Below are 22,657 nucleotides of genomic sequence, written 5' to 3'. Positions count from 1 at the left end.
AAACGTGTACAGATAAAATAAGTTTAAACAAAATAAGCTGAGTCAAATAGATTCCAACCCTAAACCAATTTGCAACATTAATATAATGCATTTACATTATCAGCCTCACCTATTGTATTAATTAAGACCCCTAGCTTCATAAACCGCATTGTAATAAAAGCATACCCCAGTTCTTTGTATCTATATTTAATACATTACATTTTACTCTAATTTTTCTTGACAATAGACAAATACAATTAAACCATAAAAAAAGTATCACATATTTTTATATGTAGCTGGCCACACTGTGTGTCCAATCATAATAAGGGTTACTTCGTTAGTGTTATAGGGGTTACTCGGGCAGTTTTATAGGAGTTACTTCATTAGTTTATAGGGGTGTTATAAGGGTTACTCGATAAGTGTTATAGGGGTTATTTGGTGAGTGTTATAGGGGTTACCCATACAATGTTAATGAAGTTACTTTTTTCACTTACAATCGGCCACATGATATAACCAACCTCACACAGGACGAACTGAAAAGATATAATCACATAAATAATTGAACATGTTACATTCCCTCAATCCAATCCGATCCATTGACACACGTTTCCCAATCCTCAAACCCACGGACATTCCATCATATAGGCCCAATACAACACATTAATTGATTAGAGGTCAAACAAAATAAAGAAATCAAAGGAGTAGCGAAAAACTGCTCAACACGTCGTCAACGACTAAACGAAGAAAGAAGAAAGACAAAAACAAAAACAAAGAATGTCCCGCACAAAAATAACTACCTCTCTAACACCCCGCCTTATTTCTCGTTTCTCCTCATTTCTCTCTCTCTCTTTTTTTTCTCTCTCCTAAAAATTCCGCCATTGTTACCCATTCTTCCTAACACAAAACCTTCGCCGAATTTTTCAACAATGTCGGCGTCGGAATTTGACTTCGCCGCCGTTCGCGCCCAAAAAGGAGCCGGTGATTATAAGAATTTCCGCATGATAAGCCGTGACCGTGCGTTTTCCTCTTCTCAATTTACCTATTTGTGATCATTTGTTTTTAGTAAATCGATTTTGGTCATTTTGTTTTGAGCTTGATTGCTTAATTTTTCCAGCACTTGGTGAATATAATCTTGAATTTCATGTGAAATTGTTACGCGTAGCATTGTTTTAATTTTGCTGAGTGAATATGCTTCAATTTATCTGCGATTTACGACCTAAATTGTGTAATGTGTATCATTTGCCAATGTTTTGATTTGTCACGTCTAATGGTTAAGACTAAGGGCCTGTGTATAATACTAACAATTGGTCGCAGGTTCAAATCCTTTCCCAATTTGTAATTGTAATGCCCTTATGGCTCATTTGCACCGGAGTACTCCATATATTTTTGCTCAGTGATTTTAAATTGAGCAAAATTTACCAAATGAGTAAAAAAATACCATTGGGTGCACCTAGGTGGCTAGTTGCACTTTATGTGGTGCAATTGGTGCTTATACTTTTTTTAACCGTATTTTTGTCCAAGCACGCTTAGCACACATGATTTATGTGTGTATTAGGATTATTTGCTTGCCATTTCACTTGAAAGTTATGGTTAATTAGGGAATATAGCTTGTTTGTGCAATTGTCACAGAATAAAGAAAAATGGGCAGCTAGCTATTGCGAAACTCATGTTACATTAAGTCTACTTGTCATGATAGATTTGTCCAGAATGTGAGTCATTGCGATTAAGCTGATAAAGGAATTAAGCCATGTTTTAAGCCTTTAAGGTATAAGTGCTAGGTTGAACTTGATGATATCAGTTCATATATGTACACCTTCAAGTGTTCAACATGTCTCAAGTCTTTTAAATTTAAATCATTACTCGAAACATCCTTAAATTTATAAATTGTATCCCAAACTTCTGTGTTTATCGTAAGGATTTGACCTCATGTCCTTGTGACACTATGCCAGTTGAACTACTAATTCTTTAAAGTAGTTAACTGAACTATGCTATTTAAACATAGTTAGTTGTAGATTCATGACTCTACATTGGATGATTTCAGGGTTATTATACGAGATGCTTCAATCAACTTCCAGTGAATCAAAATCATGGAAGGTTTGTTTAATCCAGTTTGCTTGATTTTTCTCTGTAATACGTTTTATATATTAGTTTCAATATGGATTATGCCAAGGGGGTAAAAGTTCCAATATCTTTTTAGCTTCTTTTGAAAAGTTATCTACTCAGAAGACACCAAGGGATTTATGTTTGAAAAGAAAAGAGAGCAAAGAGCTAAGAACAATTAATCATCATGCTTCATGGAAATCATATACTCGTATTTTTGTAAATTTCTGTTAGTATATATTCTTTGTTACTTGGAAAGATTCAAGAACAGAAAGAACGCCTTCTAGGCTCTAGACCTGCTGTCTTTTTATTTAGCAATAAGCTACAAGTAAGGACACACTATAAGATGCTATCATGCATTGAAGAAATTGAGGATCAGAATTTGTCTGAGTCGCAATCAAGCAAAGGCAAATGTTTATGATTAAATTTGACCGTCTATATTGCCTCTGTCCCCTGAACTTTGAGCCTGGGAGGATTTTACTTCTTTACAAGCAGTATATCATAGTATACTGTGTTTTTCCTCATTACTTTTCTGCCCTGAATTAACAGTTTGAATTGACCTTTTGTGCACATTTAGGTTGTTTTAATCCATTAGTATCATGCATAGTCTAATAGCTAAGATATACAAAGACTATTTTTAAAGAAAAACTGAATGATTAACATAGATTATGATTAATTATTAGTCAAAATTTAGAAACATTGATTTTTCATCTGGGACAGTCAATTCAGGACAGGGGGAGTTTTTGTTATAGCTGTTCTGATTCTCTGTGGATTAACAAATACTTTCGTGCAACTATTGAAGCCCTTTTATCTATGATGCCTTTTTTTTTTTTTTAATATAGGTATTGATCATGGACAAAGTCACTGTCAAGGTTATGTCATCGTCATGCAAGATGGCTGATATCACTGATCAGGGGATTTCATGTAAGCTTCTTTTGTTTTACTGCATATAATCCAGGGATAATGATGCCGAATATGCTTTCCAAAGTTTTTTTTGAGAACTTAAATAGATAGTATATTGCAATTCAAGTGCATATGTAGAGAGTATATGGTTCTTTTTTCATCTCAGGTTTTCTGACTTCTAATCTAATTGTTACTACATCTTATTTCATTTTTTCCTTCACTTCTGGTCAATTTCTGTTCACTGAATATGATTTGAGCATCTATAGTCGGTGACGTTTGACTTTTCATTATTTGGATTTGTTCCAGAACTAGTCTTTTTAGTTCAAAATATATATTGAACTAGTGACTGAAGATGTTCAAAAACTAAATTCTGGATTACCAAATAAATATATTGCATAGGATTGGCATAAGTCTTGCCTGTTCTCCAAGCTAAATCAGCAGTGCAGAATGTATCTCTCTTATCCATTTTATTTCTTATACTAACACTTCTCCAATGCATTTTGACCAAGCACAAATCTTACCTATATGCTTACCAATGTGACATATCTTGGTGTTTGAAGACAGTCAACATTGAATTGATTGAAATTCTGAATATATTAAAGAAATTTTCTGTTCTTTTGTTTTTGGCTATCACACAAGCTCATAAGTATATGACAGCTTCGTATGGTAACTCTTATTGCATAATTTGGGGGCAAATATATTGTGCAAATGCTCATGCTCAGCCACTGTCAATTAATTAAGCTGTATCTGTGACTTCAGCTTACAGTAGTTTATATTGCTCTAATGACTGTTCTGTCTGCAGTGGTAGAAGATCTATTCAGAAGAAGGCAGCCTCTTCCCTCTCTGGATGCTATTTATTTCATTCAGCCGACAAAGGAAAAGTAAGCTTTTCTCTATTCATTTTTGGAACACCAACATATCTCGAATACTCAGTTACTATTTAGACTTCCAAAAGCACCCCCCCCCCTTCCAAATACTGATTAAAAATATGCTTTCTACCTGCAATTGTAAGTGCTGTTATATAATTAGGTCAATTTTGTTGCTCAACTGCCTCTTGATCGTGTTTTCCTTGAAGCATAATTAATTTTGTATCTGATCAGAATTTTCTTGGAAAGAATCCCGACTTTCTGACTTTTCTAAGTGATCTCCCATTAGGCTACATGGAATAGCGTCTGCGGAGACAATGTAATGATGAATTCTTGGAAATTTACTAAAAGAAGAAACTCCCTAGAACCAAAATAATTTGGGGAGTTTGCTTTGTGGAGTTTGCCTTTTTCAATCACATAAAAGTCAATTCTGTGAGCAACCTACTTTTTTAGAAGATTGCAAAGAAAGTGCTATAGATTACATTTCAAGATATGTGGTGGTCAAGTGGTTGCCAAAGGCTTTGGGATCTTGTCTTTCAGATTTCCTAATGGCTTGGGGGCAAAGAATTTGCCAGACTTACTATTTTCATGTTGCTTTATGTGATGGGCCGGGATTCCATGAACTGTAAAGAGAGTTTGTCTATCTGGTGCTAGATATTTGGAACTTGGAAGTGGACGTTATCAAAATTCAAAACTTCACCCTTTTCTTGGGCAACCTGTCTAGTGAAACTTCATCAAGGCTGTTTATGCTCTCAAGCCTTTTTTTTATGCAGCAGACCATGCAGACTTTTATTAGTCTCTTTGAATGGGCAGGGATGCTAGTATCTTAGAGATTTTAGGTTAATTGTAGTTATTTTTTTTATGGGAGAGATATTAAATTGATCCAAAAACTCGTCAATTTTCATGTAGGCATTAACTTTATCATTCCCTGATTACCTTTCCCTTACAAATATCTGTTAAGGAATATAAATACTTTTGGTAAAGTGAGAAATGAAAATGTCTGCTGTATTCTGAAGTTCAATATCAAATAACAAGGCTAGAGGTGTCCTTAAAGGTATTAAGATGCGTATAACTGTATTATTATTAATAATATACTGGTTATTATCACAATTAGCATAATAATAATCGTAACAATTACAAGTTTCCTTTTAAAAAAAATCTGCATTGTCCGAAGTTTTATTCTGGACTTCCTCACGTGCTGCTAGACATCTTTTTAAGGTATTTCTGCTTGCTATATGCCTAAATTTTTTTTCCTTGTTTTGTTGCAGCATAGTCATGTTCTTGTCTGACATGTCAGGAAGAGAACCTCTGTACAAGAAGTATGTAAATCTTCCAGTATGCCTAAAATACTTGGATTTTCGAAAGTCATTTGCTGTCTGTTTCTCCTGAACTGCTTGTTTTTGTCATTTGTTTCCGGTCCCAGGGCATTTGTATTTTTCTGCCAACCTGTTCCGAAGGAATTAGTTAATCACATCAAGAGCGATATGAGCGTGGTACCCCGTATAGGTGCTTTAAGAGAGGTAAGGGGCGTTTTTTTAACTCATGTATTAAAACAATCTGAGTGTCATTCAATCATTCATTAATGGTCTTTTACTCCTTCATTCATGTTGCAGATGAATTTGGAATTCTTCCCGGTGGATAGCCAGGTAAAAATGAATATCTTTCATGCTCTGCTACTCCTGAGTCCCGACACTACAATTTTCTTGCCATAATAATGTTTGACAGACATCTGACTCTCTATATACATAAGGATACTTGGCGGTGGTCCTTGAAATATATAAGAAAACAGAAGAAACTTTATGTGTTTATGTGAGATACTTTTAACGAGCTCGACACTATTGAAGATCTGAGTTACATAGGCTCCATGTATCAATCATTAAATACTTGGAAAACTTCCTTTGTATTATTGCATGCTAAACAAATTTTAAGTCGACCAACACTTAGCCAATTGGAGGGGGCTGGGTGGCAGGGGTGGGGAGGAGGAATGTAATGTTTGTGACGATATATGATTTTGTTAACCTTCTTTTCAATTTATCTATCTGACATTTATTCAGGTTAATGTTTTAATGTCATCTTACCTTTAAACATCTTGCTGTCTTTTTGCTTGCCTCTGCAATGTTAATGCCAGAGAGTTTTTTTTATTCATCCAGATGCTATTGATACAGGTGTTTGTTACTGAACATGATTCAGCTTTGGAGGATTTTATTGGAGAAAATTCGCAAAATACCCGGAAATTTGATGCTTGTATGAATTCATTAGCAGTCCGCATTGCAACTGTCTTTGCTTCATTAAAGGTACATGTTAACGGGGTATGCCTCATGTTTTCTTCATGCATTCCTCTTTTCCAAGTTGAACAGTATCATTGGAAGCTTTGGTGCAAATCTCAATTAGTTATTTGCTATCTAAATTATTTGAAGGCTTTAGATCTGTTTCATGTATATCCCTATTTACAAGTGAAATATGTGTTTTCTATAATACCTTGATGAACTCATTGACTGGATTTTAGGAACTAGTTGAGCCTTAAGATTAAATCACAACGTCAAGACTTAGTTTATCAGCTGTTAGTTTCTTATCCAGATGTTTATATATTTTTTTGGTAGATGATTGAAAAACTAATAAAGATCCGACCAGGCGACAAACATGATGTGAAGCAGATTTAATTTATGACAAGTTCTTACCAGGGCTTTGTATCTGAAAACTTCTTGGAAAGAAATAACCTGGATATTAGAGGCTACAGAGTATAGACTAACCATAGACATTACTGTTACTCTTATACACTAATCATCTGACAGTACCCGTGTCGACATGCATCAGATACCTTTAATATATAAAGATACTTTTTTTTTTTGAAAGATAATAGATAAAGATACTTGAGCGTAATTACAGTATAGGAATTATGGAAATGTTTCTCATCTCTGTTGGATACTTCCTGCGAGTTTGATGCATGAGTCTGAGCAACATAAGTATGTATTGCATCATGCAAGACAAGGATGAACTTAAGTGCACAAGACAGACAGTCTTTACTTACCGGATACCAATGAAATTTATTTCTCTAAGTGTTTCAGTTCCTGTTCCTCGCAAATCGAATTTGGCAATATAATGTAGTTGAATGAGTGGCATAATATTTTTGCAATGATTGTATTTTTTATAATTCGGTGTTTAGAGAATAAATTTGGTGACCTCCATTTTTACTTTAAAGGATCATTTATCATATCTTCATCTAATTAGTAACTCCTGGTGTGTAGTCAATTATATAACTTCTCATCATGTTATGGAATCAGATTTAATATCTATTATTGTTTCCTGATTGACATAATGCAGTTAGGAACTAAATATGTATTTTTGTAGGAGCTCCCCTATGTACGGTTTCAAACTGCAAAGGATCCTGATACAGCATCTTCACATGAATTAATACCCTCAAAGCTTGCTTCAGCAGTTTGGGACCGTCTGAAGTTATATAAATCCACAATTCCCAATTTTCCCCAAAAAGAAACATGCGAGTTACTTATCCTGGACAGAGGTGTTGATCAGGTTAGAGCTCTCACTGTATATCTTGTTGCATGCTCTAATATTTGTTACTTAGCATTTGAAATTTTTACATGCAGATTGCTCCAGTGATACATGAGTGGACGTATGATGCCATGTGTCATGACTTGCTGGAAATGGAAGGGGACAAATTGGTGCTTGAGGTTTGTCTTATAGTTCCTTACTTCATATTATTTTATGTTATTTTTTGCAAGTTTCATGGTGAACTTAATTTATGCTTTGTCATAGGTTACTAACAAAACAACTGGTCAGCCTGAGAAAAAGGAAGTTCTTTTGGTAGACAGTGATCCTGTATGGCTAGAAATCCGCCATTTGCATATTGCAGAAGTACGTTTCCTGGACTGACATTTTGTTTACCAAATTGAGTTGTTAAATCTCAGGACAGTTTAATTAACCATTTAATATCCCAGGCTAGTGAACGGCTGCATGACAAAATGACCAACTTCGCATCAAAGAACAAAGCTGCAACACTGAGTCAAGCCTCAAGGTTATTTAAATATTGTTGATGCCTTGTTGCTCTTGGAGTATTCTCTTACATACTGTTAAATGATCTGCAAACTTATCTTCTTGTTTTATGGTTATTATCTGCTATTGGAGCATAACCTTCATCATGTTCGGTTACTTGGTGCTATTTCTTTTGGTGTGTGTTGAGTTTGAGTTTTTGTAAGTAAATTAATGCTTATGTGTTCGTGATATAAATTTATAAATACCCACCAAAAAAGCGAAAAGAAAAGCACTCATCCATAATGGTTTTTGCCAATCAATTTTTGGTTGATTGGCTAAGCTGTCATCCAAGAACTCACCAAAAATAAAGAGGACATGACTGGAAAAAAATTTATTGTATGCATTTATCTGTTTTACTTGAGTGCCCAAAACATGTATCTTGGCTCAACTACTGCAATGTCTGCTGATATTCATGGTTGAGAAAGTACAACACTTTTTATTTTGCTTGGCCTTTTTCTGGTGCACCTTTATTACTTCGTCTTATGTCCTATAGATTGAGGTTTATAATCCACGTCATGATTTATTGTCTTTCAAAATCTTGAATTTGAACAAGTCACTGCTGTTAAATTTCATCAAGAATTCACATAGATTATTGACTTTATGTAGAGATGGAGCAGAGCTTTCTACACGAGATTTGCAAAAGATGGTTCAAGCTTTGCCACAGTACACTGAACAAATGGAGAAACTTTCTTTGCATGTTGAGGTTAGTTTTAAATTGCAAGCCTAGTGTGTTCAAAGCTGAATTACTCTCTAGAAAACTGTTTACTCCAAAGTTTTAAACGTCAATCACAGAAATGGTAACTATCTAATCAATGCAACAGTAGACCCCTTCAGTCAAGATGCAAGATTAATACAGTGATTTGATTTATGCTTGAAAGGTATAGTAGGCCTTGTAGACAATTAAGGACTTTGTGAAGCTTAAGCTATTTCAACAAAGTTATTAATTATTCACATGAATCTAAGATTGAGCATTTCATTACTTGTGGATTGTGCATAACCCAATTAGAAATGAAAATTTATACTTTCTAGTTGCTAGAAAAGAGATTCTAGTAGTCATGGTGCAAAAGTTGTCAGTATTTCATAGCTGATTGAGAACGTATAGATACAGCAGGAGAACTCCCAGTGTTATGCATAATGATCTACTAGAGTTTGTGTGCTTCTAACTGATGTTATTTTTGGTGCAGATTGCTGGAAAAATAAATCAAATTATAAGAGATATGGGGCTTCGAGAACTTGGGCAGCTGGAACAGGATATAGTCTTTGGAGATGCAGGAACGAAGGAGATCATCACCTTTTTAAGGGCACATCAGGTTTTATATGCACCTGTGCTTGAATAGTAGAATCTGCATAACAAATGGCGTATATAGTTCTTGTATAACCTTTTCCTTTTTTGATGCTTTCACTTTATCCAGGATGCTTCTTCTGAGAATAAACTGCGGTTGTTGATGATTTATGCATGCGTGCACCCTGATAAATTTGAAGGAGACAAGGCCTCAAAGATAATGCAGGTAGGAGGAGAACTCCAATTGCATCATACCAGTTGCTTCTTATATAGTTGCTTTTATATAAGCAATGATAAAAATAATGACAATTAATAAACATTATTTGCTTTGTTGCAGTTAGCCAAGTTGTCGGCAGAGGATGTGAAGGCTGTAAAAAATATGAGACTGCTTGCTGGATCATCAATCATTAAGAAGAAAACAAGTGGAAGTTTCTCTCTAACATTTGATGGTCAGAGGGTAATATGAGTGGAATTTTGACTTCTTACAAGAATTATTCAACTGACTTGCGTTGGTTCTATCTATGTTAACTGTTCTTTCTTTTTCCTTATCTATCCATCACCAGAAGAAAATTGCTGCTAGAAAAGATAGAACCAATTCAGAGGAGGAAACTTGGGCATTATCCAAATTTTATCCTATTCTAGAGGTAGTTTATTTACTTTTTTTTTTAAAGCACACTTTTGTCAAATTCATTTTACTTTTGTCAAATTTTAAATTAATCAAATTTTAAAGCACACTTTTGTCAAATTCATTTTACTTTTTTTTCATCAAGTAGCTTGAATGTGCCACTTTTAATACCTTCTTGACAGTAAATGCTTATCAAATGGAAATATGGAATAGGAGTATGTTGGATATGTTTCTTTGGGAATTGATCCCTTTTAATCATCTCTTCCATAGCAAATTGATCATCTACTTCTGAACAAAACTATGGCATCAACCTGACTATATTGGATGCAGACCATATAGTGCTTTGATTTTCCATCTATCTGCTCTTTGGTCTGTTGTAATTCATCAAAGCTTTGTTACACACTCTCTCTCTCTCTCACACACACACACTCACACACTCAGATGAACGCTCAATATCCACGCATGATAATACACCATAAGATATTTTGGGACCAATGATATGCAAATGTTTCACTGTGATGACTTAGTTTGACACCAGGGTTTATACTGTAGTTCAGCACTTGTACTTGAGTCTGACTACTGTAATAAAAAGCTTATTAACCACAATCTTCGTCATTGCATTTCATGCATACTAAAGATAAATGCATTAAACAAATACTCTATTTTATGGGTTGAACCTCATATGTTTGAATCATGTAGCAATTTATGCTTACAAAGTTGGATAAAAGAACTCCTCTTCATTATTCTTCAGGAACCTTGAGAAAATTAAAGAACTTTTTGAAATTTTCCAGGAACTCCTAGAGAATGTGCACAAAGGTGAGTTGTCAAAGAATGATTATCAATACATTAATGAGCCAACTCCAATCAACAGAGAACGCAATCAAACTCAGAGTGTTTCTGCCAGCACAACCACGACAACTGGTCCACGTTCGATGAGGTCAAGACGAACTGCAACATGGGCTCGCCCTCATAGTTCTGAAGATGGAAGCGGGTACTGCAGTTTTCATCATTCTACAAGCTCTATTTTTAGCTTAGGACCATGAGAGATAGAAGCAATCAGATTTTATTGATTGTAGTCTTAATTTCTGTAAATTTTTTGGTCCTTTCAGTGACTCGGTATTGAGAAATTCGCCCAATGATTTTAAGATGATGGGATCACGTATTTTCATATTTATCCTTGGAGGAGCTACTAGATCTGAGGTAAAATTCTTGGCTTCTTGCTTCTGGTACATTGTAATCGTTGGACTTGATTCATTTCCTGAAGATCTTTTATCACATTTTACTCAGATACGAACTTGTTACAAACTCACTACAAAACTTAGGAGGGAAATTGTACTTGGTGCAACGAGTATAGATGATCCTCCAAAATATATTACGGTACATATCACTTGCATCTATCTTTTGGACACATGCATAATATTGATGTATGTTATTTAAGAAGACTCTCTTGAGCTTCCCTTGGTTTATCCTGAATTTTAAATACTTTGACAGCCCAGTCTATAGGGAACATGCAAGTATTTATGCCTTTATGGTAATGCTTGTTCCCCCCACCCCCACCCCCCACCTCCTCCCAAATGTTTGTCTCTACCCAATTTAACCAATGTAAAATCTACCATGTGAAAGACCTTTTATGTTTTTAGTATCTTATTAAAAGTTTCATAATTCAAGTTTGTAAATCTCCAATTCAAAAGCCTCATGTTATCCTTATATACTTCCCCCGTCAGGCTATAATTTTGAAATACTTCTTTGAGATATTGAGATGTCTGGTAAAAGATCTTACTTTTACTTCAGATTGTGGGGAGATTGAGGGTAATGGGAATGGTCCAATAATAAGAGGCTTTATTGTAGAGAAATCATGTCTTAATTACAAGGATTTGAGAAAATTTAATTGTTTTGGATGATGGAGTATTTGTTTGAGCAATTGTCTCCCTTCTGTTCGACCCTTTACAGTTTCTTCATTGCTTTGCCATTGTTACTTGTTAATGCTCTCGCTAATCTGTTGATTATAAATGTTTAAATACAGCCATCTTGGTTCTCTGAAGAACTCTCCTCCCTCATTAAAAAAAACTTCCTAAATTGATGTTGCATTAAGCTTTCAAGACATGCAAAATTCAACAGCTGCAGTCTCACTAATCACACATTGATTTGTTTTTTTTTTTTTTTCAAATCATTTTCAGTAGCTTATGTTTCTTTTTTTTTTTTTTTTTCCCTGCAGAAGCTCAAGCAATTCACAGGAAAAGGTCTCTCTCTAGACGGCCTTAGAATTTGAGCACCTTCCTTCAGCAGTTTCAAGAAGCGACAAAGATGCTTATGTTATGAATGATCATCAATATATTGTAGCCATTTTGTTCTGCTGCTTTCCTCCAGCAACTGTAAAAAGCAGTTCTTACAGCATAATAGCTGCTGCATCAACACTGTAGAGGCTGATTTTCAGATTAGCACAGGTAGAGACTAAGGATGTTAATTCTTTCTAATATTCTCTCTTCCATTTTAGTGGAAGTAAAGTACATCAGGTATTAGAAAAAATCAACATACTAGTGATGTTAAAGAACTACACTAACATTCATTGTAAGGAAATAGTAGGCAACTTTATTAGAAAAGTGTTGTAAAACAGTATTACAATATTACATCATCAAAAATCTGTCTCTCAGGATCACTTAATTAAGAGTGCCAGAGATCAAAACATTTTTGCAGCTGTGTATTTAACTGGTATTTTTAAAGCATGTCTATTTATCTATAAACTTTATGGTGTTAAGTTGTTATCACAACAGTAAATCAGTTCACTAACAGCACACCCAATCCAACAGCAAATATGTACTGTATTATTTCAAATATATCAAAAGCATCAAGTAGAATAAACTTTCAGACACACAATTCAATATTGACACACCAAGCTTGCCTGTAGAGATGATGGGGGAATTCACCTTAAGATATGTATAAAGCAAACACATTGGTCAAAGTTGTGTATGCGAATAGTGCAAAAGTCAATCTAGAACACTTAAATAAAAGACAGAAGTAGTACAAGACTACTCCCTTCATCCCTTTTTTTTGCACCATTTGACTCAAAAAGTTCTCACATAAAGTTGGTCCATGGTGCAAACAAAAAGGGATTGAGGGAGTATGAACTATAGTGGTGTACCAACACCAAACGGAGTTCCTTGCAATTATGAGGGGTTGTCAATAGCGCTAAATGGTGATCTTAGCAAGGTCTATTGCCGGTTGAGTCAAATGTTGTAATCCGTATGTAGACGAGTCTTACGCACATAACTCCTCCCTTTACATTCACTTAATCCAAAAGTGTAAATCCTTAATTGTTAAACATGAATAAAACATGGATGTGAAGTCACAATTAGGTATTACTATTGAGAAACTAATAGGGTTGATTAATTAGATAAGCTTATCATCATTAAGACAATCCAGAAAAAATTTCAGGTCATTTTATTATATGACCTGAGTTGAGTAACTTACCTTATTTGAAAATTAAAATTTCATGGTTTACTTATCGTAGTTTACTTAATTTTACGTTGATAAAGAGTAACGGAGTAGTGAAGTTTTTTTTCCTTCTTGTTTTACCTAAAACTTTCATTTGATTCACCAAAAAAATTGCAAACGTGGTAATATGTGTTCTTTAACAGCCAATCAACAAGCACCATGTGGAAACTCTAGAAAAGCAACGCCACGTGGTAATCAAGTTATTTACGAAGGGAGTACTTATTTACCAAATTAGACATTTACTAATCACTCTCACGACACCATACCAGTGTAACGCTTAAATCGACGAACTCACCGCCATTTTTATCATTTTCTCCGACCTTCAAATACCAACACTCAAACATCCCGGCGAACTAGGGTTTTTCTCCGGCGATCTTCTACCTTTGCCGACAAAATATCGCCGGGAAATATGGATCCCTTACTCCCGGTCATACTCCTATCATTGATTCTCGGAGCAATCATCTCGTTTCTCATCTTCGGAAATTATTTCAGGAAGCAGAAATCCGAAGTTGAATCACTTGCGAAAGGCGAGCCTGTTAATGATGCGATTTCTAAGAAGCCTTCGAAACCTACTGCTTCCAAAAAATCTCAATTTAAGCATCATTCTCATGCTTCTGATAAGGTAATTTCTAGGTTATTTTGATTTTATTTTTGTGTTGTTTGATTTTGCCTTAGTTTGATTGTATGTTGTTTGATTCAGAAATGTGATTGAATTTGTGCAGGAGCAAAACAAGAAGCATCATCCATTGGATTTGAACACGTTGAAAGGTCATGGTGATTCGGTTGGTGGTCTGTCTTTTTCATCAGACGGAAAAAATTTGGTCACAGGTTATAATTGATTCTTAAACTTTAATTTTTTTATCTCTCGAATGATTTTGGTTTTTACTTTGATTTGCTTGATGTTTTTCTCGGGAGTTTCATCTGTTGGATAATGGATTGCATTGAACTCGAATAGTTGTGAATTGCGGTTTGGATATTGTGCAGTTTTAGTAGCATTGGATACAAATTGCAGTTTTATTGTTGATGAATAATGTGTTTGGATAATGATAATGCAAATTGATGATGTAAAGAAATTTTAGGAACATATATTCATACTTTGTGCATGAAAACAATTTGCTGAAAGTTTGTCCTTTTTGCTGTACAATTATACTTAGAGATGGAAGGAATTCTAATATCTACAAGCATTGAGATTGTTGATTATGTTTTCTATTTGTTTGACATTTCATTAAGCTTACTTAGATACTGATTCAGCTTAATTAGATACTGATTCAGCTTCGGGATTATAGAATTCAATTGGGTTGTAGTGCCCATGTAATGCTCCTTAAGGCTGTGGAATGACGCTTCTTTCCCTATTAACCCTTATTTTAAGTATATGGCTGTGCCCTTATTTGTTGTTTGCAATTCAAGTTTCATCACTAGAAAAAGGAAAGTAGACCATGATTAATCAACTGCCACTGTCTTTACTCTTCAAATCTGTCCTCAGATAGTATTGCTTACTCTTTTATTTTCCCCGTACTCTTAACTTCTTTTAGTTAGCCCTGCTTAGTTTCCCTCTTTGTGAATTAACCTTCATTAATCTTCACATATAGTTTTTCTAGTGTTTCTAGACAGTTCCTCTCCTTAAGTATTCGTTTAATTTGCCAATATTAAGCATAATAACATACCTACAATTCTATTATGTCCTGTTAGGGAATCAACATTTCATTTCAAATGCTGAATTTGGCTCATTTGAGCTGTTTGGGGATAATTTGGAATGGATTATGCTCAATTCCACTCTTATTTAAATAAGCCTAAAACTAGGATTTGGAAAGTCATCTTAAATTGTCGTCATTTTCAAATTCCATCTATCATCTCATGGTTATTCCCAATTTTCCCTATTCATATGACTAGTAGAGTAAGAATTGAGTGTTCCACTTGCGTGCAATGGCTGTGATCTTACCAAGTTTATAAAAGAAAATAACTCAGTTTTTGCAATGTTTGATTTTTGTTTGTTCTTCTGCAGCCTGTGCAGATGGTGTGGTCCGAGTTTTTAGGCTGGATGATATTTCAAATAAAAGTTTCAAGTATGTGTCCATAAATTATTTTTTATCCCCAGATGGTTGCTATAAAGATTATTGCGGGGGCTTGAAGTTGGTAATAATTTTTATTTATTTATTTATATATTTTTTTTTTCATGCAGATTCTTGCGTATTAATATGCCAGCTGGAAACCATCCAACAGCTGTTGCTTTCTTAGAGGATGATTCATCAATCGTAGTAGCTACTCAAAATCTTTTGGGATCGTCAATTTATATGTACGCAGAAGAGCATGCTAAACCTTCGAGTGAAAGTAAACAACAAGCGAAGCTTCCTCTTCCTGAAATCAAATGGGAACATCACAAAATCCATGACAAAAATGCAATATTGAATATTTTTGGGGCTAATGCAAGATATGGCAGTGCTGATGGAAGCACTGTTATAGCTTCCTGCTCCGAAGGTATATATCTGATGATGATGTTATAATTTAACCATATCATCACGTGTCCTGATTATTGATAAAAAATACTATTGCTTTTATTACTATTCATATAATGAGGTGTGTGGAGGTAAAGATGTCTTATTCCTAAGTACCCTGTCTAGACTAGTTGAGAGGTTGTTCAATGAGGTATGCCGTATAAACTTTTTTGATGATAAGAATTAATAAATTTAGAAACATGACAAGCTATGATAGTATTGTGTGTTATAAAATTATAAATCTTTATAAAATCTATGGATATCTCAATATGGAGAGATGTGGATATGATTCTTGCCAACCCATCCTTTTGGGAATAAGGCTTTGGTTTAGTTGTTGTTAAGATAGTAATGCAAGCAAGTGCAACAAATTAAAACCTCTTAAATTTCTCTAGCTCTCTTAACTTTATTTATAAGAGATACATTGCTGCTCTTTTACAGATTTAATGATTTAATCTCATTGATAAACCTTGTGATGTGATTGTGCCACTAGTCCAAGATTAGTGTTCATTATATGGTTTAAGTCTGTGTGTCAAATTTGAGAACTGTCAGTCCCACACTAGAATTTTGTTAAGAAGAACAGAAAGTCCAGCGTTTAAAAGATTTAAAATAATGTTGTAATTAGGAAAAAATTATTATCCTTTCTTCTTCTTCTGCCTCTCTTTTTTTTTTTTTTTTTTTTTTGTATATTGATGTTAGGAACATGTTGAAAAACTAGGAAGCTCTCTCTCTCTCTGTAATGTAATTAGGGTCAAATTGGTTTGATTAGCTGAAGTGTCTAGAAGTTTGTGCTTTAACTCTTATTAATTACTGAATTCTCCTTATCTCTCTACTTCTCTTTTCTTCATCTTCTGCAATTTTTCTGTTTATCAAGGTTATGGTTAGAGCTGGTCTTCATCTTGGTCCCTCTCCCTCTGATTGTCTTGGGAATAAATTCTATTTGTTTTTCATTGAATTTCTCTGTTATAGAGATACTAACTCCTCCTCAATGCATGTTTTCAGCAACTGAGATTAAGCTTTGGCATGGAAAATCCGGAAAGCTATTGGGAACAGTTGATACTAATCAACTTAAAAACCACATGGCTTCATTATCACCAAATGGACGTTTTATGGCAGCTGCAGCATTTACTGCTGATGTGAAGGTGTGTGGTTTATTAATATGCATAATAGCATTATACGACTTCCATTGATAATTATCATTGTACTAGCATTTGTAGGTTAATGCATTTTTATGTTTCCCTTCATAGGGTCATCAGCAGCAGTTTGTCTTGCTTACTTTCTGCTATATAAGTATTGAATTAAAATTAGGTTGTTCTGTTATCTGTGTTTTAAATGCACTCAACATTTATTATAGACCGTTGCCCTACTAAATTAGCCATCATAACCCTTTTAAAGAACATTTAGCGTATTGACACAATCAAATTTACATATAAGAAATATTATACTCGTTTTTTAGTGACTATAGATCAAGAGATGTATTGTATACCTCTTATTTCTATGATGCAAAAGGTTTTTTTAAGCTAAAATTAAAGAATTGTTTTATAACCTTCACGTTAATAAAGTTAATCTTTGCAACGTGTCTATCACACCGGGATGGCCGTGAAGCATGTTGTAATTTTGTAACACAAAGCCACGACTGCTAATGCAAATGTGATGGTGTTTTGTTAAACAATATTTAAAAAAGAATAAATATATGTGTTCTCTACAGGCACTAACACGTATATGTTTATGTATAGCCAGTTGGCAGCTTGGCACTAATTCACTTGTTTTGTACATCATTTTCTTTATTTTAAAATTTAATTCATTGATCTTATATTGCAATTGCATTATGCAAAAGAAATATGGGGGGTTCATAGTACATTTTCAATGTTAAAATTGCACCCTTTTTTTTTCCTTCTATTATGGTGCTATTTATTTTGCTTACTTTTATTGCACTTTGGCATTATTTAGTTTCTGGTCTAATCTGCCTGATCTCAAGCTCCACTATCCGAGGTTTTTGTCTGAGGATCTATTCGAATTTTTTTTGCAGATTTGGGAAATTATTTACTCAAAGGATGGTTTTGTTAAGGAGGTTAACAAGGCTATGCAACTCAAGGGACACAAGGTTACTCATCATCTTTGCTTTCATACTCATTGTTTACATGACTTTACTGATTATATTGTATATCCTTTGCATTAAAGTTGACTGGGCCAATTTAGTTGGATATTTTCTAATTACATGCATATTTTTGGGAAATTACACATGAGTCCATTGTGTAGATATTATTATTCAGTAATTCATGGTGCTTAAAGTGTCCAAGTTTCATCTGTTAAAATTACTTTCTGTTGATTTTGGCTTTGGAGATATAGTCCCGTATATGTCATGAACCATGTATTGCATGTATTGGCTAAATCTTTTTATTTGCTTATGCAATTCTCATTAGCAATCATTGGTTATTGGGAGTAACTTTTTTTGTTTTTAATAAAGTATAGCAATCATTTGTTGTATTTCATACATGAAACAACTGTGTCCTTTTGCTTACTTTCTTACATCTTTTATGTTCACAGAGTGCAGTAACCTGCCTATGCTTTACAGCAAATTCAGATCAAATTATAACTGCATCCAAGGATGGCACCTTAAAAGTATGGAATATTAATGGTATGTGTTTTCCTTTTCTCCGAATCATAAAGATAGCATATTTAATCACTACTTCACTAGTAAAACCATTTACTTTAATTCATCTGAGAATTGTCCCTTTTTGCTTAGTAATGAGCTGGAACAAGTTATCCACTAGACCACTACATTCCAATGTGCCATTTCATATTAACAGTGAATTTAATTTAGTTTATGTGGACATGAAAATAAAGAAACATGAATATGTGATGTGTATTGTGTAAAGTAATTCAAAGTTTGTGAATGATAATATTTAGTGTCATGGATGGAACTTATTTTTGAGGCAAGAATATAAGAATAGATGTTTGATTTAATTTTTATTTTATACTCCTGCTATACTTGTTTTCATTGGACTCAATAATATTTTATCTGTTATTGCAGTTCGCTATCATATGGATGAGGACCCCAAGATTCTAAGAGGATTTCCAATTCCTCTTCATGATTCAAAAGGAGCAACTTTGCATTATGTTCATCTTAGTTTATCTCCTGATGGAAAGATACTTGCTGCTACTCATGGTTCTACGTTGCAATGGCTATGTTCTGAGACTGGAAAGGTTTTGGATATTGCTGAGAATGCTCATGACGGTAAGTCCTTTCTTCAGGGAAGAGATGCAGGTTACGCAAAAGTAAAGCATGAGAATCTCTTTCATTGAAATATGAAATTTACTTCGTATATTATAGGACTGTTGATGTTCACGTCTTTAAAAAGCGATTTAAGTAGACAATATTTTATATGGTCATATATTCCAACTTCCAAGTCTACATTAACCTACAAGTTTCTTTTGCTGCTCAAATGAATGCTTACTATATGTTCCTTGTTATTTTAGATCATCATTACTTTTGGAATAATGAAAGCCATCTTGCTACTCTTCCATCGTCTATTTTGATTTTGGGACTTCTGAACCTAGTCTCTAAAATAATTCATTATAAAGTTTGATTGGGATTCCATCAAAAGTTAAGAGATTCTGCTGCAGTGTACCCACTGGATGTTCCTGGAAGATGACTCGGCTATCCTTATTGACTCATTATTTAAGGACGTGAATTCCTTGTTTTACTTGCCTTTTCCCCATTCCTTTTTCTATGTGTAGCCATCAATTTCTTGTTTTGCTTGTCCACTTGCCCTTGCTCCATTGACTCATTTTTTGCTTGGTTAGTTCACTTTTAGATGATGTAATAGATAATTCTAAGGTTTTCAGCTCTTGTTCCTCATATATGCTTTTGTGCTACATGTAGGGATTTAGGATTACTCTATGTTCATTTTATAGCTGTATTGTGTGACAAATATTTTAGCTAATTAGTAGCAAAATGATATGTATCTTTGCATAGCATTCTTAAATAATTTGTATACAAGGTAGAAATATCCTTGGACGAATGACTATAGCACTTCTCAAGCTACTTACCCTTGTGCTCTTTTTCTTGTCCATAAGCCATATGCAACTCTCTTCACTTGTCTCTTGAGATATTCATTGACAATCTTATTAGATTTACATTTGGAAAAATATATATCCCTTCCCATTCTCATAGTCTCGCTGGCTGAGGATATTAATGCTCATGTATTACAAGTTGGATGTCCCATTGCCCCCCTTGTTCATGTATATTTCTTAACGCTAGTATCTCTTGTGCAAATTGCTGCTATTGCGTATTGTATTCTGATAAGCCACTTGTGCAAATTGCTGCTATTGTATTCTGCTCGAGGGTGATGTTATTAATATATTCTAGTGTTCTACTTTACGCATTGCCATGGTCTTGTTGGAGTTAAAAAGTATGGTGGCGCCATGGCAGTGTAAAATATACTTTTGTTATTTACTTTCTTCAATGTAGGTACCGGCAATCTATGTTTTTTGTCCGTAGTCATTTTTAATTATATTCCTTGCCCACTTCCCTAATCCATCCTACTTGTTGTGTCTCCACTCTCTAGTTTTCTTTTCCTTTTCTTATCTGTGTTTGAGTGTCCAGTGATCACATGGTCAAGTTTTATTTCATCGTTTTGATTGCGCGCCTTTATGAACTTAATTTATGAGAATCTTGCATGCAGGTGACATTACATGGATTACTTGGGCACCTAAGGCCCTTCCTGTTGGTAAATTTCATAATTTGAATTCTTTTTTTAACTCCATTCCAACGATTACGGGAGTGGGTAACTGTGTTAGTTATGTTGAGGATGATGTTTGGTTCTTGGAATTAATTCCCTTCTTTCCTCTTTTTTCAGGGAATTCTAAATCCTTCATTTTGGGGTCATCTGGAGTTGACAAGAAAGTTAAATTATGGTTGGCACCTTTTATTTCTTCATCATGAATAAGTCACATGGTATGGCGTTGATGGCTGGAAAAGCATCACTGCCGTTTCTTCAAAAATTCTGCGATTTTGTAGTTTACAAAGTATTATAACAATTGATCAAACAGTATTATAACAATTGTTATTGTAATTAGTTGTTGGGCTTTAATATGAGTTACATTGTTCAACTTAATTACTATCTCTGTTTTTGAAAATTCGACTCACTTACTAATCATGTATTTAAAATATATTAACTTTGTATACGATAGAAATGTGGGATTTTATAAGATTTTCTTATTATTACCTTGTTTTTCTTAAGTTTTACCTTTAAAATTTTGACCATGTCTAATTGTTTATATATAAGAAAAAAACATTATCAAATTGAATTTTATTAGATTCATATTATTATGAATTAATAATAAAAATCGTGCAAATATAAGGTGAGCTGAACTTTTAAGAATCGTTTGTATCTACTGAAATGAACCAAAGCATCAGAGAACTTAAAAAATAGTATTATTTTATTTTTATTTAATTGTCCAGTTTATTTGTCAATATACAACTTTGACTAATGATATCTTTAATTATCAACAATTTAAAAATTATGTTTTTAGATAATTCTAACAAGTACTCATAGGGATAAAACAGAGTGATGCTCATTAACTTATAGAATCAAAAATATTGACGATAGCGAAAGTGCACTAGATGTTTGCTTGTATACGGCAATAAGTACAGGTGAATAGTTCAACACCGAAGAGAGATAAGCGAATTTAAAATATAAACATACAAAAATGTTTTCAAACAAAAATTAAAAAATGAAAAAAAATATCTTGAAACTAACATTTTATAATGGTAAAAAGTTAGTATAAATAATAGACTTAACTAATATTTTAAAGTAGTAAAAAAATAATATAAATTATAAACTTTTTTTTTATCGTAATATAAATTAGAATGCAAAAAACTTAAAATCAAGTTAACTGAAATTAACATAATCGATTTTGTATAATTTGTTAAATCATAATTATTTCACGAATTTGTTATTACACATATATTATACTTTTCGATATAATTCGGTTTCAACTTGGTATAGATATTGTATAGATACTTCTACCTTAAGATGAATATATATCATAGTAATGTTTCTATTGTAGGTTGTAATAATGTACTCTAATATTCAATGTATGTTTTAGGGAGTCTATAAATCTTAAATTTCTTACCTGTGGAAGATGAAATTTTCGAGGCTGTCATTTTTTTGTTCTTGGACTCGTGGTTGAGCAGCAGCCCATGCTGATGAATTGATGTTAGCGATCTTTCTTGATCTTTTTCACTGATTTCAGATAATGAGCCCAACCAACCTGATTATCAATTAATAATATGTAATTAACAATTTATAATAATTAAATTATTAATTCACATATTTAAAAAAAAAAAGGAAAATTTTCCAAGAATAATACCACCTTTCGGCCATCTTCTAAAAATGGAACCACCTTTAATTTATCTCAAAATAATACGACCTTGACATAGATATGCCAAAAACGGAACATAACCGGTTGGTAACCTATTCCAACGGTTTTTTATTAGTCAAAAAAAATTTAATAATTTTTTTAAACAAAAACTTAAAATTTAAAAAATAAAATAAAATCCTTAAACAAAAAACTCAAATCCAGCCCCTCCCCACCAAACCACCTACCCTCCACCGGAATCCACTAGTGGCCAAACGCCTATTCCCATTTTCGGTCGACCGACCACCTCCCCACCCCCAATTCTGTCCCCACTTCCCTAACATGCCCCCGAAATTCCGGCAGCCTCCCACCTCGATCATGCCTGAAACCATCAATATAAGCCCCAAAACTCCCCCAACACTACCGAAACCACACCAGTAGCCCCTGCAAACCACTTGGCGTCCCTCGAAAATAACTCACAACCAACTAAAACCCACCTAACCTA

At 33.9% G+C, this 22,657-nt stretch overlaps 2 protein-coding genes across 2 annotated transcripts; both read left to right on the top strand.

Annotated features, from left to right (window-relative positions):
- The first annotated feature begins 297 nt into the window (after positions 1 to 297).
- Positions 298 to 12,524, top strand: LOC110721429 (protein transport Sec1a-like). The gene is made up of 21 exons (XM_021900572.1): positions 298 to 993; positions 2,021 to 2,073; positions 2,922 to 3,003; positions 3,785 to 3,863; positions 5,117 to 5,167; positions 5,272 to 5,368; positions 5,462 to 5,494; positions 6,014 to 6,142; positions 7,197 to 7,379; positions 7,454 to 7,537; positions 7,623 to 7,721; positions 7,805 to 7,881; positions 8,505 to 8,601; positions 9,083 to 9,208; positions 9,311 to 9,406; positions 9,518 to 9,637; positions 9,744 to 9,824; positions 10,597 to 10,796; positions 10,915 to 11,005; positions 11,093 to 11,182; positions 12,021 to 12,524. The coding sequence occupies exons 1-21, from the start codon at positions 906 to 908 to the stop codon at positions 12,072 to 12,074; spliced, it is 2,010 nt and encodes a 669-aa protein (XP_021756264.1). The 5' UTR covers positions 298 to 905; the 3' UTR covers positions 12,075 to 12,524.
- A 1,011-nt stretch (positions 12,525 to 13,535) lies between these two features.
- Positions 13,536 to 20,906, top strand: LOC110721428 (transducin beta-like protein 2). The gene is made up of 10 exons (XM_021900571.1): positions 13,536 to 13,919; positions 14,020 to 14,125; positions 15,300 to 15,360; positions 15,477 to 15,772; positions 16,789 to 16,928; positions 17,816 to 17,890; positions 18,334 to 18,424; positions 18,821 to 19,024; positions 20,475 to 20,519; positions 20,649 to 20,906. Exons 1-10 carry the CDS (start codon positions 13,707 to 13,709, stop codon positions 20,732 to 20,734), a joined length of 1,317 nt encoding a protein of 438 aa, XP_021756263.1. The 5' UTR covers positions 13,536 to 13,706; the 3' UTR covers positions 20,735 to 20,906.
- The last annotated feature ends 1,751 nt before the right edge of the window (positions 20,907 to 22,657 follow it).

This window comes from Chenopodium quinoa, unplaced genomic scaffold (assembly GCF_001683475.1).
Source record: "Chenopodium quinoa cultivar QQ74 unplaced genomic scaffold, ASM168347v1, whole genome shotgun sequence".
In the NCBI taxonomy this organism is placed as follows: domain Eukaryota; kingdom Viridiplantae; phylum Streptophyta; class Magnoliopsida; order Caryophyllales; family Amaranthaceae; genus Chenopodium; species Chenopodium quinoa.
Note: the sequence above shows the minus strand (reverse complement) of the source record. Positions and strands in the feature narration are given on the sequence as shown.